Here is a 14448-nt window from a genome sequence, read left to right on the forward strand (position 1 = left end):
CAATCTACCCGTATATGTTACTTGACTACATCCTTACACTCGCATATTCTGTCAACGAATGTCCAAATGGCCGCATAGCCATACAGGATTGGTATTATAAAAAAAAACACGTTGTGATTAAGGACAAAGAGCTCTTCGAGGAAGTCCATTTGGATTACGCATTTACACCGTAACATGCTTCCTCAAAGAACATAGGATCAAAAATATACAGATTTAGCAAGTTTTTTCTGGATGTGTAGTAGTGAATTTTGTCAAAAATGTAAATAATCGAATCGAAACCAAACAAAAACTGAACTAAAGCTTGTATTTGTCTGGAACTCATCAGAGTTTATTCAATTGAATAAATCAGAATCAGAATCAGCAATCAGATTACAAATCCTGGAAATTAAAAAACACAGACAATTCAATTTCAACTCTCTCTTGACCTGATTTCGTATAGAGATTTTGTCCTTAACTTTGCATCATCAACAACATATCCAATCTCTCTTGTATATCGTCCTGAACATTCTCTTCTTCTCATCATCACAGATTCAAAAAGTCTCAATACCAATAGACAAAGTCAAATCAATAACCTATGATACTCTTGTGCAACACCATGTACAAAATCATTGAGAGTGCAAGAGGAAGAAAGATTACAATCCGCTTCGGCGCCCTAACGGAAAGACTATCGACGCAACATCCTTCTTCGAAAATAGTCTCAAGCTTTGGCAAGTTTGAGAATTGCTGTTGTTGTTTCTGGTGAGATGCAATAAGCCTTGGTGCTACCTCTCCCCATGTTTGAACAAACCTCATTTCCTTGGCCATTTTTTTTTTTCTTTCACCCAGTTCTCTTTTCCCCGACAACAATCCGATGCAGCAGAAGGAAAAACACGGGTTTAGTTTGAGAAAGAAAAAAATGGATCTTTTACGAGTGAGGAGGGCAGAGGAAGATTGAAAGATGCTTTTGACTTGATGAACGAAAGATCTTTCAATGGGAGAACTTAGAGGTGCATATGATGTGGAGAAGACAAATGGGAGAGGCTATATAGAGAGACTTCAGGTGGCAAAGATGGAAAATTGAGAAGAAAACATGAGGATTTTTCGGGATATGGATGAAAATAAATGTAAGGTTTGCAGAACGCCAGTGATGCATTCTCTATAATGCTTTTCTTAGATTTGCTAAACTTAGAGGCTCTAAAAACAGATATACCCAATTAAACCCATCACATTAGAGATTTAAGAGTAAAAGAAGGGTCAAACAATTATCTTTTCATTTAATCTTTAGAACCCGAACACAAGGATCATAGAGAGAACGGAGGAACCTTCAGTTTTCTAGAACTATAGGTTCACAGAGAGGTTATGTACTCCTTTTATCTAGATGATCATATATATAGTGACAAGTTACAGCTCTTGAGTATGTAGGAATATATATGAACCTGGAATCGGAATCTGTCAGAGTAAGAATGTAAGAGCTTCTCAACTTGAAAGGCTTTTCTTGTTCCAAGAATTGTCCCCATAAGGCCTGAGATTGAGAATGGTGTACATAAGCAATTGAACAAAAGAAAGGGTTTCTGCCAATGAATGTATCCTTTTTTTACCTCGGATTTTTCAAATGGAGCAGCATGAAGATGATGGATATGACTATGGAAGAAGAACCAACGACAATATAGGTGATGCCGAGGAAATCATTTCTTCCTCCTAACCAATTTGATGTGGAAAGAATAAGCTTCTTCTGCCCACTAAAGCTGTAAGTGTTGTAATTGTTCATCAAATTTACTTCAACAACGTTTCCAGGTTCCAAGTCCTCTTCAATTCTTCCATATAATTTCCGGAAGCTTAGCAACGCAGCTGCTCGCATCCACACGATAAAGTCCTCTTGGTCACTTAGCTGCAGATTAAACAGCATTGCCTAAGCTAAACTATACGATTTTAGATTTTTATGGTAATAGAATTAAGTGGTTAAAGAATGCATACTGGAATTTTCGGATCCAACTTTGCTCCACCAATCAAAGTTCCATTCTGGAAATTGAGAGGATACACATTCTTTCCAAACTTGTGCTCGCGGTCACTTCTCCACGCAATGTTATTCCGGCTCACCTTCAGTTTCGTTCTTTCACGAGCAAACGCAAATGTATCATTGAACATACTCCAAGCCATCAAACCACAAGGAACAATCGGGAGGCCATTAGCTGACTCCTCAGGTTCACAAGAACTTGTGTGGCTATACTCAAGTCCATGTAACAGTTGCTGATCACTTCTACTCTTTACATACCTGCAAACAAAAAATCATCGGCCACCAAAAGTTGGACTTTCTCATCACCAAATTTAATAAGTAAATGAACAAGGGATCTAGCTAATTTACCGACGGTGGTTTTGATAGTAGTTATCGAGCTGGTAGTAGATAAAAATTGGAGCTTTCATATACTTTTGTACCTATAATTGTACATACAGAATGAATGATACTGAAAAGTAGTAAAACGCACCAATATGCAACAATGAAGAGGCTACTGGTTGGGGGAATCAATGGAGCAGAAAGAAATTTACCTTCAAGAAACGCGTACAATTCTTTGGGATAGATGAATCAGTTATATACAACAGTTTGTTGGTTTTAAATTCTTCAGGAATGCAGTCAACATCATACCGGTCTATAACTTCAATAGCCTGCCATTGAAAGGATTTAAAACCTCAAACACAATAGAAAACTTTCAAACCATTTCATTCGATTAAACGAGACTTACATCACGAGAAGCACGAAGAGTAATAAGGCCAATGGGAATGAAAACAAAACCCATCAGTAGAAACACTGTTATAACCTGCAAAGAAATGTAAAATGTAAAGTTGCAAGAATCAGAAGAAAAATAAAAAGCTTAGCTTTTTTTCATGTCACAAAGATTCATGTTACTACTACTAACCGACGTTGGTGTTAAGACTGGCTTACAAGCTGGGAGTTTCTGCTGCTTAAACTGATACAGAGCTGCCAAATCAAAAAATGTTACATCAGTCTAATAAAACAATTGCAACAAATCGATACCAAATCACATCAATTTTTTTGCCCTAGATTAAAACCGTAAGAACGAACTATAAAACTAAAGACTCTGATTGAAACTTCGAAATCCTTAAGAGAGAAGAAAGCGTTATGATTTTACCTTTAGATCGTCTGGATCGTAAGGAGGAAGAATGATCAGAAGCACGATTCATCGAAGTGGTCGATCCTTCCACTTCCATCATTATTATCCCCACTGTCTACACTACTTCAGCAATACATCGGGGAAGAAGATATTAATTCTCTTTTGCGGCGGGGGGACAAAAAAAATCCGGCGTATCTCACCGGTGGATTGATAAATCGCTTTGGTCTCTCTCTCTCTCTGGGTGAATTCACCTGATCTAGATTTTTGTTTTTGAATTTGTAAATTAAAATCTTTCTTTCTTGTCTTCAATAAAATTGAAAGGAGGAAAAAATAACCAGAAAAATTTTAGAAACTGAGGACTCGATTTGAAAAGTTTTATTATATATGGAATAAACTAAAATATTAGGTTTATGCTGCTAATATGTTTTTTATTTATTTAATTGGATCAATTGTTGTAAGGCTGGGCAAAATAACCGATAACTAAATAACCGACCGAAACCGAACCGAAAAAAACCAAACCGAACCGAACCGAAATTCTTCAAATACCCGAATGGTTAGTAAAAATCTATATCCAAACTAACTGAAACCGAACCGAACCGAACCGACAATTAAATGGTTAACCGAAATATCCGAAAACCTAGAAGATATCAAATATTATATACTTAATATTATGCAAAACTATAAAATAAACTTAAAATATAAATTATTTCTAGATTCAAAACAATTAAATATTTTAAATAATCAATATATGTAAATGTTATTATTTTGAATTTACAAAGTTAAATACTATTTTGTAAAATTGAATCCATATTTTTCCCTTTTTTGTATTTTTGTTATTGTATATTTGGTTAATTTTGGTTATATTCGGTTAGTTTTGGTTATATTTGGTTTATTTGGTTAATGTTAATATAATTTATGTTAGTTATGGTTATTTATTTAAATAACCAAACCGAAACCGAACCGAAAGAAACCGAACCGAACCGAACCGAAATTTCAAAAATATCCAAATGGTTACTATATTACTATATCCAAAATAACCGAAACCGAATACAACCGAACCGAAACCGAATGGTTAACCGAATGCCCAGGCCTAAATTGTTGATAAAGAAACCAATTGGCGAAATAATATAATAAGCGAAACAGTAGGGACTATTTATGATATTAAAAAGCTAATATTGGAAACAGCTGCAAAACAGGGGGGCATCTGCAAAATAGGTTCGCAGCCTCGTTGAAGGCTTGAAGCAATACAACATGTATTGCTTTAAATTTTCTTTGACATTCCCTTGAAATTATAAATATTTTTTTAAAAATAAAAGTGAATCCGAACAGAAATTGTTTTTGGCTTTCATTTGAATTTTATATTTAATGGACCAAAAAAAATGCAAAGCACAAAGGCCTATAATTAACCTTGGGGACTTTATAAAGTTTAAAGCAACTTAATTCCTTACTAGATTCGGACCCGCACATACGTACGAGATTGATTTCAAAAACTTAGTTTGCTATTAGAATTATAATATATTATATATGTGTGGGATTATGTCTGTAGCCGTATTTTTTAAGGAATATTAACGTTCATAATCCAAATCCATACCAGTTTAATATTTGATTTGTTTTTAATTCCATTTATACAAAAAGAATGATCATATTTGTTTTTATTATATGTAAAGACAACTATAATTAAAATAATAGTATAAATAAATATAAACCAAGATCCGCAAAATTTTCAACATAGTATATAAAGTATATAACTTAAATTAAAATTTTTGACAACTGATAATATTTCCATTTTTTGAGATAGTGAATGAATCTAAAATCATAAAAAAATTATAAAGAATATGCTATTTTCAAAATAGTATATTGTGGTTAGATTATATATTACAAATATAATAACTATTTTCATAATTGAATAAGTCAATATAATCTAAAAATTCTCTTCTTTTTTTTGGTTTTTTCTATTTGTTATAATAATATTAATTAGGGTTTAGTTATATTTTTTTTTTTCGTACTTGATTCTTGTGTGATCCAACATTTTTCATGGTTAAAACAATGCATAACACACCCTTATTATTATCCATCTTAAATAAAAGATAGAAAAATACCAAAAAATTAAATTCTTAATGTTAATGTGTATCACATACACATGAGTTAGATTCATGCTCCAAAATATCGAGGCAAAGTTTTCCATCTTCAATAACAAAGCACACAAACTAATAATATACAAAATCACTTTAAAACAAAATCAAAGAGACAAAATTTCATCATTTAAAAAAAATACATCATTTAACATTCTGCTCATGAAAATATTAACATTTTGGAATGTTTAGTGTTTGTACTAATTCATATCACCAACAATCCAAAGAATCGATGACACATTTTGGCTTGGATGGTTGAAAACCAATCTCTGCAATTATTCTCTTTCCCTTGCACAATCAAACATCAATAAGTTGTGACCTGCCCAAATTCTCCCTGCAATAACATCCCCCAACATCAAAGTATAAACTGTATCTTGGTGATTTCTTTGATCTAATAGACAATTCAACCAAGAATTCAAATTCAGGAAAGTACAAAAATTTTCATTTAGCTCAATGAGTCGGTTTTAGGATCCATTTTCTATCAACAACTCTTCCAGATCTTCTATATATCATAATTAATAATTTTGATGATTTTATAAGAACTCGATTTTTAAGCTTTTCCAATCAAAATGTGTGTCAGGTAAAATAAAGATCAACTCACCATAATATAAAATCCACCAAAAAAACTAAGAAAACTTAAGAATAAATATATTAAAGTACCATTGGTTTGAAGAGATAGTGACACACAAGTGGAGAAACAACCGTCTCATGCTTCATTTGAACGCTGAAATCAAGAGTAAAAACTCAAATTAGATTCTACTACAATTAGCAAAAAGAACAAAAAAAAAATATGTGCTATCAAAATTGAAACAAAAAAAAAATGTATATATCCAAGGCTTAAACACAAATACTATGTTATATATATAGGAAAAAGTTAGATATCTGTTTGAAAATTTTCATTTATTGTTAAGATATTTTTTGCCAAAAATATTGCATAAATTTCCTAATTGTTTGTTGATGGTTTCCACAAATTTTGCCATCATATATTTATCCATATTTTTGTTTTAATATTTGTTACATGACTAAAAGAATATCTTTAATTTATAAGTATAACAACAAATCTTATTAAAATTTTCAGGATATCGGAAATATAGTATCAATCGTTTTTTATTAAACATAATATTTTAAAATTAGAATTTACACAAGGATTTTGTAGATCCGTAATTTACCTAGACATTAATATTTTTTTTTTTTGACAACCATTAAAATATCACTTTTTGTAATATTTTTTTATTAATCAACTTGAAATCAATATTGAAGAGTATATTCCTTTTAAAGATATTTCATTAGTTATTTTCTTTTTTATAATTATTCTTTTATTTCCATAAAATATATTAAATTTTAGAACAAATTTGAAAATCTAACATTATCTATTTCCATTTTTAATAAACCAATATTTGTTTCCTTAAATTAATCACGTAATTTATGATAACAAATTAGATTTGACCAATTCTTTACCCAATCAAATAGTTATCATTATATTAAAATAAAATTTTGTTTCCAAAAGTATCTCAAAATATATTACGAAATTAAATATGTTTACATGTATATATATTTTTGAATTGAAGAGTCTAATTCTTATGGTAATAAATTTAAATGATTGTATATGTTTGGATACGGATTTAGAAGTTAGAACCCATCCTCTTAGTCACATTAATCACGATCTGAATATGAATATACCGGGTCAACCCGAGATCCAATGGCATTTCATGTAATAATCTCTTAATCTATGTCTAATTATTAAAAATGCTTCCCTTTTAATAGTATAGATTAGGTAACATAACACTAGAGTTTACTGAAGAGCACCATAAATATTCAAAGTGAAGAACAGCTTCTTCTTGTTTTTGGCTATCATTTGAATTTAATATTTCATGGACCAAAAAAAAAAAATCCAAGGCACAAAGGCCTATAAACCTTGGGGACTTATGAAAGTTTAAAGCAGCTTAATAATTCCTTATAACACAAAAAGAAAAAACATGAGGTAACACTAGAGTTTACTGAAGAGGACCATAAAAAAAAAAAAAAAAACATAGGAGGATTATTATTGTTGTGTCTCAAGCAATGTGTTGAGCCAAAGCAAGAATCTTGAGATGTTTCTTCTTGCGAAGCTCATGCGGAACAGGACCAAACACTCTAGTACCAATCGGCTGGCGATCGGTTTTGGTCTTCTTGTCTTTACTGTCGACAAGAACAACAGCGTTATCATCAAACCTAACTTCGCTTCCATCAACACGACCTCTCTGCATCGCAGCACGAACAACCACACCGTAAACAACCGCTCCTTTCTTCACTTTACCGTTTGGCATTGCTTCTTGCACGGAAGCAACTATGGTATCGCCAAGACGAGCTCCCTTTTTCCCCTTTAGAGCTTGAATACACTTCACTTTCTTCGCACCCGAATTGTCCACTACTTTGAGAACTGTTCCCATTTGAATAAATGTCCTGCGCTGTTGCTGCTGCTTTCCACCAAAATCAAGAAGCTTTTAAGACATTTCAAATAACCATTTTGATCCACTAATCCGCATTGATTCAATCCAAGCAGAATCGACAAATATGAAACACTCACTATTGTTGACAAAAANAAAAAAAAAAAAAAAAAAAAAAAAAAAAGAAACACTCACTAGTAGTATCGGTTCAAAATCAACAAATACTAAAATTGCAAGACATATATATCTGTTTAAGAAATTGGTTTCTGACCTGAGAGAGGATAGTTTCATTCATCATTCCATTAAAAGAAGTACTCATCAAACCAACATTGTTAAGACCTCCAAGCAATGAACGTCCTCCTGCTCATGATTTGTGTACGAATCAAAATCAGATAGATAAAAACTCTAAAATATTTTTTTAACGGCAAAGATCTGATTTTTAGCCAAACCTATCTATACACAGTCTATAAAATTGAATCTGCAAAACATAAACCGAGAATCTATGGTTATAAGAAACAAGGATGAGATCAAAGGAGGAGGAATAAAGTAGTTTCCATTACCTCGGGATAATCTGGAAGCGAGAGCTGCCGCCATTTCTGCAATTGAAATTTGCGATCTTTTAATACCAATTAACAAAATAAAATAAAACAAAAGGGATTATAGCGAGAGAGAGAGGGAAGAGATCGAACTGGTTATTGAAACTTACGTGTTGTTGTTAATGGAGAAGGAAAATAACAGATTCGTTGCAGCAAGTGACGACTGATCGAGCGAGCGAGGGCGGAGGAGGGGAGTATGAGTATCAGGAAAGGTTTAAGCGTGGCAACAAATAGTAAATACAAGGTTTTAGTTAGGGGTATCATGGTAATTGTCATTTGAGTTTTCTACTTTTGGCCCAAACAAATGAATGTTGGGCTTCAAAGTCGTTTAGTTTATTTTAGGAAACAAAACAGAAAACTATAGAGAGGGACAATTTTTGGGTTTGATATCAAATTTTATCTACTCTTATCTTTGGGACAAAGGCAAAAATGCTCCTTTTTGCCTTCAACTTTTTAAAAATGCTCTTGGGAAGGGTCCATTTTTAAGGGTACCCATTTTTTTGGTGAAAAAGACTTTTTTACCCTTAATGAAGGAAACCAAATTTTCTTTCCACTTCACCGTGCTTCTGTCCTTCCTCAACCGACGATTCTCTCTCCTTCGTTCATCGGCGATTCTTCGCGGCGATTCTCGATCCTTCTTTGCAGCGATTCTCGATCCTTCTTCGCGGCGATTCTGCGCTTTCGTCTCTCGTACACGTAATTCCCGACATTGATTCTGGTTCTATCGCAGGCAGGTTCATTCTTTCTTTGTTTCTTTCTGGGTTTATCAATTTGGACTATCGCTTTTTTAAATTTAGGGCTTTTAGATTTCTTTGATATCGATTTGGAATATGTAAACTCTTTTAAATATGGATTTATGTTCTTTTAAAATAGTTTTTAAAAGTCCCTTCAGTTTCTTTGATATCGATCCACATTCAGATCTGATGCATTCAGATCGATAATTGTGTTTGATATGGATTTGAAATTAGTAAAGTCTTGTAAATTTGGATTTTTGTTATCTCTTGTAAAACACTTTTTAGAAAGTCCCTGTTAAACCATTTGATATCAATTTTTAGATCGGTCGTAGTTGAATTATGTTGATAAAGTGTGTTGATAAGATGACTTCAGATCGATAACGTGTGATGTTGATTTTTAAAAACCCTTTTAAAACTCTTGTAAATCCGTTGAAAAGTCTAATTAAGTGTGTTTCTTTAACAGATGGCATCAACTGATTTTGAACCCCTTGCACTACCAGAACCAACATATGGTATGGGTTTAGAACCAATTGTTGGAGCAAACATATGTCAACATTCGGACTTAAGCCTAGTTGCCAAAGTTAAACATACATTAGGAAAAGCATCTTTCACGAAGCTTCAATCTTCCTTCCTTGGGCACATCATCAATCTTTCTGCCAGAGACATTGGATTTTCTGGGAAAATATTCCACTACTTGATGCTGAGAAGGCTGAAGACAAGAGGGAGAAACTTATGGTTTACAGTCGACATGCAACCTCTTCGGTTTTCCATGAGAGAGTTCTTCCTTACAACAGGTAATTATAAAGTGTTTGCAATGGTTTTAAAAACCTTTTAAAACCCTTTTAAAAACCTTTTAAAACTCTTTTAAACTCTTTTAAAACCCTTTTAAAACTCTATTGTAAAGGGTTTTTCCCGTTTTAAATGTTTTAAAACCCTTTTAAAACCCTCTTAAAACTCTTTTGAAACTCTTTTAAAACTCTTAAATGGTTTTAAAAGGGTTTTACAATAGTTTTAAAAGGTTTTTAAAAGGGTTTTAAAAGGGTTTTAAAATGGTTTTAAAAGGGTTTTAAAAGGGTTTTTAACCTTTTTAAAACCTTTTAAAACTATTGTAAAAGGGTTTTTCCTGTTTTAGAAGTTTTTAAACCCTTTTAAAACTCTTTTAAAACCTTTTAAGAGTTTTAAAAGAGTTTTAAAAGGGATTTAAAAGGGTTTTAGAACAGTTTATATTAGGCAAAGTTTGAACAAACTAACATCATTGTTTTATTAAACATAGGGATTCAATGCGAACCTATTCATAGAGAACCAAGGAATAACGGAAAAGATCCAATTAGTGAACCATATTCTTGGGCGGTGAGAGGAGATTACACTTTAACTCAACTTCAATATCGACTATTTAATGAACCAGAAGAGGGTGAAGAACCTTTGGATGACAAGGAAAAGGAATGCCTCGCTGCAGTGGTATTAACAGAAGGTATTTTGATGACACCAAATTCAACAGAGAAGATACCTCTGTCTAGGCTGAAGCATGCATCAGATTTCGAGATGTATACAGCCCAACCATGGGGCAAGGAAGCGTATAACATTCTCGCCACATGCATTCAGAAATTCGATAAAAATACTTGGTTCAAAGGTCAGTATAGTGTCAAGGGATTTCCCATGGCATTATATATATGGGCCTTGAGTGCTGTTCCAATTTTTGGTGATAAATTTGCGATAAGATGTAATTTTTCAAGAACATTCTATCCACTGATTCTCAATTGGCAATCAAGTCGTTATGCAAGGTTTGATGATGTTGTTGAAGCTATTAAGACAGCAACTTGTGTAAGTTTTGAATTCTATTAAAAGTGTAGTTTTGATTATTCATTGGTTATCTATATTTGATGAGTTTTGTTTTGATGGATTTTGATTATTTTTGTAGGTTGAAGTCAAAACAATAATTGGAGATCCAGAAGAATATAAGCATTTGGTTGATAAAGATGACAATGATTTTGAAGAAGTTATTGGCTTGGTTATGAAAGGCTATAGGTTGAAGAAAGAAGAATGGTCTACAAGATTAGTTGATATTTACTGTGCTTTGGGAGAGTTGGGTGACAAAATGGGGGAAAAATTGCCAGACTTTGAGAAACAAGAGAAAATGGAGAAAAATTTGTCAGATTCAGAAAAACTTGACATAATCCTCTTTATGTTAGATGACTTCAACAAAAGACTAGAAGCCATTGAAGAAGCTGTCAAAACCACATCAGGGAAAGATAAGGATAAAGGAGTAAGATTACAAGATCGCACCTTTTCGCATATATTCGACACTAAACTCTTTAAACTGAGGTCCTTTTTTTTCTTTTCCCTTTGCAGTCTCACGAAGATGAAGATGGACAGAATAGAAATGAAGAGGTTATAAATGAAGAGGTCAGTATCTATTTTAAAAGTTTTTCTGTTTAAAAAGTGTTTTTAACGGATTTACAGCATAACACTGATTAAAGGGCAACCATAGTGACTTAAACCTTTTAAAACCCTTTTGAAACAGAATGTAAAACCTTAAAAATGATGTTGTTATATGTTCTTTTTTTTTGTTGCAGGCTGGCAAACAAAATGTTGATGGAGATATTGCTAGAGAAGATTTCGTAGAAAGCCAGTCTGCAGATTCTGTCCGTCCATCAAACACACAAGATGGGAGCTACGCTGCAGATGATGAAAACACTCAAAAAACTGGTGGTGATGATGGTAATTACTTTGAAGAAACACCAAAGGTACATATATCTAGTATTTTTATAAGTTCTCAAATATCCTTTTAAAAGCCTGTTGTAAACCACAATTGTTATCATCTTTGAAGGATAAATCTCCTTCTCCACGCCCTTCTACACCAAAATTTGATCTTCTTTCTGAAGAAGATGAGGATAGTGGAAAAGATAAAAGCATTGATAAAGAGAAGGGAGCAAGCAGTAAGAAGAGAGTTTTGAGAGAGAGAAAACAGGTAAATCATTAAGAAGTGAGTATTTTAAAAGATTTCATCAAGTAAACCAAGAAATGATGAACTGCAGAGAAAGTGTAAGCAAAGCAATGATGGTGATGATGATGTTATGAACAGAAAAGAGGTTAGTAACTAGTTGTATAATGTTTTACATTTTATTAAATGTTTTACAAAAAATTGTGATTTTCTTGAGGCACTACAGAGGAAGAAGCGTAAACCAAGTGACAACCCAGATGCTGATATTCAAGCTAGAGAAGGGGTATGTATCTAACTTAATTATTTATTTCTATGAGATATTTAAAATGTTTTCCAGTGTATCGATATAAAGTGTGAAATTTTTTTGTTTTGTAAAGCCACAGAAAAAGAAGATTAAATCTGATGATGTTGGTGGTGTGCAAAGAAAAAGTGAACGAAATACAATTCCTTCTATTCACACTCAGCCGCCTTACACGGCCGAGAAGAAGAAGGACCCAATACTTTATCCTTTTTCCAAAGTTGATAAGACCCGGTTAGATGTATTTAGTGACTGGAAGAATTCAAGGAAAGCAAAGTAAGTTTTAGTTTCTAGCAACAAAAGTAAAAGTTCAATTAGTCTTTTAACAGATGTATTCATGGTTTTGAAAGTATTCTTGATTATTCTGTTTATTTTTGGATGTAGGCAACTAACAATTCTGGGTAAAAAAGTTGATGCCAAGTGGTTCACAACACTAGAGACGCCAGGGAAGTCGTTAACAACAATGGTATGATAACAAAGCTTAAGGTTTTACAAATGTGTTGTTAACGTTTCATGGGGTTTTAAAAAGGTTTTAAAAAGGTTTTAAAGAGTTTTAAAAGGGTTTTTAAAAGTGTTTACAAGAGGTTTAAAAGGTTTTAAAAGGAATTAAAATATGTCTTTTAAGCGTTTTCAAAGATTTACAATGTGTTTAAATTGGTTTACAAGATGATGTGTGACCGGGTCTGAACTTATTTATATGAGTTATTTGACAACAAGACTTGTTCTAATCTGTTTTTTGTTGTTGTTTAGCATGTTGATACAGTTGTGAAGTTGTTAAGCAGAAGAGAAGAAAGTCATCCGCACTTCTATAAAAGCAAATCATTGACATTGGCTGAAACTTCTTTTTTGAGAGAGATTGATGAATATTACTCAATATTCGTTGACAACAAAGACGAATATGAGTTCCCTGAAGAAGGATTCAGTCAACTCTTCAAGGAAGCACCTACAAACAAAATACTGGCGCCAATGTTGGTTAAGGAAAGGCTTTGGATGCCATTGATGATCAATTTGGAGAAGAAGGAGATGATTATCTACGACTTGGGCAAGCATTTCTACACCAACAAAATTAAAGACAAACAGGTGGGTGCATATGCTGTTGCAATGCCTTATATTGCCCAGAAGAAGTTTGGGATGAAAAATGATACAGAGAAATCTCCGTTCAGAATCAGTATTATAAATTGCATACCTCAGGTAAATACTGTTGAGCTTGTTTTCTAGTTTTTTGATATGGTCTCTGTAAATACTTTGGACTCTTCACTTTGTTTTTTCTTGATAGGTTGATAAGATTGAAGATAGTGGTGTCTTCATGCTGAAGACAATCGAATGTTTGGCTATGAGCATAACAACACATGGCAATCTTAAAAATGAGTCAATTGGTGATTTACGGAAGAAAATGGCGGTTGATATCTTTGCAGGTCAGTGTAGGTTTTTACATGGTTATTTAAACTGGTTTTAGATGGGTTAACAACTTTTGTATTGCAATGTATTTTAAATGGTTCTAACATCAATTATATTATATTTGCAGAATTACAAAATGACTAGGATAATGGAAGTTTGCATCTTGCTGGTATATGAACGTGATCGCAGGAATGGTGCTTTAGCTTATTGCATCAAGAAAAATTTTTTAGTTTTTTTACTGTGACACTATTCTAAAAATATGTTAAGTTACTCCTTTTATATATATACTTCGTTTAAGTTTTAGGTATTTACAATGAAGTTTAAAACGTTGTTTATCATTTCCGAATCCTTTTAAAAACATTTTAAAACTCTTGTAAAATCCTATAAAATTTATTGAAATACCCAAAAAAAACTCTTTTAATCCTTTTAAAATACGTTTTAAAACACTTGTAAATCCTTTAAATTCATTGAAATACCCAAAACAAACCCTTTTAACCTTTTAAAATCCGTTTTAAAACGCTTGTAAAAACTTTTAAATGGTTTTAATATTATATTTTAAATGATTTTACAATGTTTTTGTATAATAAGGGTGAAAGCCCTAGGCCTAGGCCCAATAGTATATAACCTTCACTCCCCCCTGTATCAATTGTCCCTAAAAGCAAGGGTTTCTCTTTCAAAAGGTACAATTTTCCGTCTGGGAGGTTGAAAGTCGCGAAATTCACTCAAATCTGTATTTGCTCAAATTGGGTTCTCGATTTCGTCGGATTGTAGACACGAAATCGTCGGATTGAAAGTAGGAGTCGGCTGATTGGGTAC

At 32.7% G+C, this 14448-nt stretch overlaps 3 protein-coding genes across 5 annotated transcripts; 1 reads left to right on the forward strand and 2 right to left on the reverse strand.

Moving 5' to 3' along the window:
- On the reverse strand, positions 386-3457 carry LOC104771875 (putative ALA-interacting subunit 2). 2 transcript variants are annotated; one of them, XM_010496479.2, is made up of 9 exons: positions 3126-3457; positions 2892-2953; positions 2718-2792; positions 2524-2640; positions 2342-2412; positions 1954-2251; positions 1578-1867; positions 1416-1501; positions 386-829 (listed from the first exon to the last, which is right to left on the reverse strand). In XM_010496479.2, the coding sequence occupies exons 1-8, from the start codon at positions 3205-3207 to the stop codon at positions 1456-1458; spliced, it is 1041 nt and encodes a 346-aa protein (XP_010494781.1). In that variant the 5' UTR covers positions 3208-3457; the 3' UTR covers positions 386-829; positions 1416-1455. The 2 variants fall into 2 exon arrangements, with proteins under 2 accessions (XP_010494781.1, XP_010494780.1); XM_010496478.2 differs by having other exon boundaries at positions 386-1501.
- LOC104771876 (50S ribosomal protein HLP, mitochondrial-like) lies at positions 7114-8474 on the reverse strand. Of its 2 annotated transcripts, none has more exons than XM_019242067.1 (4): positions 8372-8474; positions 8226-8261; positions 7937-8025; positions 7114-7692 (listed from the first exon to the last, which is right to left on the reverse strand). In XM_019242067.1, the coding sequence occupies exons 2-4, from the start codon at positions 8257-8259 to the stop codon at positions 7294-7296; spliced, it is 522 nt and encodes a 173-aa protein (XP_019097612.1). In that variant the 5' UTR covers positions 8260-8261; positions 8372-8474; the 3' UTR covers positions 7114-7293. The 2 variants fall into 2 exon arrangements, with proteins under 2 accessions (XP_019097612.1, XP_010494783.1); XM_010496481.2 differs by having other exon boundaries at positions 7114-7695.
- On the forward strand, positions 13065-13830 carry LOC104771877. The gene is made up of 3 exons (XM_010496482.2): positions 13065-13425; positions 13511-13649; positions 13760-13830. Exons 1-3 carry the CDS (start codon positions 13201-13203, stop codon positions 13774-13776), a joined length of 381 nt encoding a protein of 126 aa, XP_010494784.1. The 5' UTR covers positions 13065-13200; the 3' UTR covers positions 13777-13830.

The sequence above is a fragment of the Camelina sativa genome, chromosome 20 (genome assembly GCF_000633955.1).
Source record: "Camelina sativa cultivar DH55 chromosome 20, Cs, whole genome shotgun sequence".
Lineage (NCBI taxonomy): Eukaryota > Viridiplantae > Streptophyta > Magnoliopsida > Brassicales > Brassicaceae > Camelina > Camelina sativa.

Coding starts and splice junctions, on each gene's coding strand:
- LOC104771875 (XM_010496479.2), bottom strand. CDS start 3,207: ATGATGGAAGTGGAAGGATCGACCACTTCGATGAATCGTGCTTCTGAT. Junction 2,252..2,341: donor TACTATCAAAACCACCGTCG/GTAAATTAGCTA, acceptor TTTTGTTTGCAG/GTATGTAAAGAGTAGAAGTG. Junction 1,868..1,953: donor AGTTGGATCCGAAAATTCCA/GTATGCATTCTT, acceptor TTTAATCTGCAG/CTAAGTGACCAAGAGGACTT.
- LOC104771876 (XM_010496481.2), bottom strand. CDS start 8,259: ATGGCGGCAGCTCTCGCTTCCAGATTATCCCGAG. Junction 8,026..8,225: donor CGCTTCCAGATTATCCCGAG/GTAATGGAAACT, acceptor AATCATGAGCAG/GAGGACGTTCATTGCTTGGA. Junction 7,696..7,936: donor ATGAAACTATCCTCTCTCAG/GTCAGAAACCAA, acceptor GGTGGAAAGCAG/CAGCAACAGCGCAGGACATT.
- LOC104771877 (XM_010496482.2), top strand. CDS start 13,201: ATGTTGGTTAAGGAAAGGCTTTGGATGCCATTGATGATCAATTTGGAG. Junction 13,426..13,510: donor TTATAAATTGCATACCTCAG/GTAAATACTGTT, acceptor TTTTCTTGATAG/GTTGATAAGATTGAAGATAG.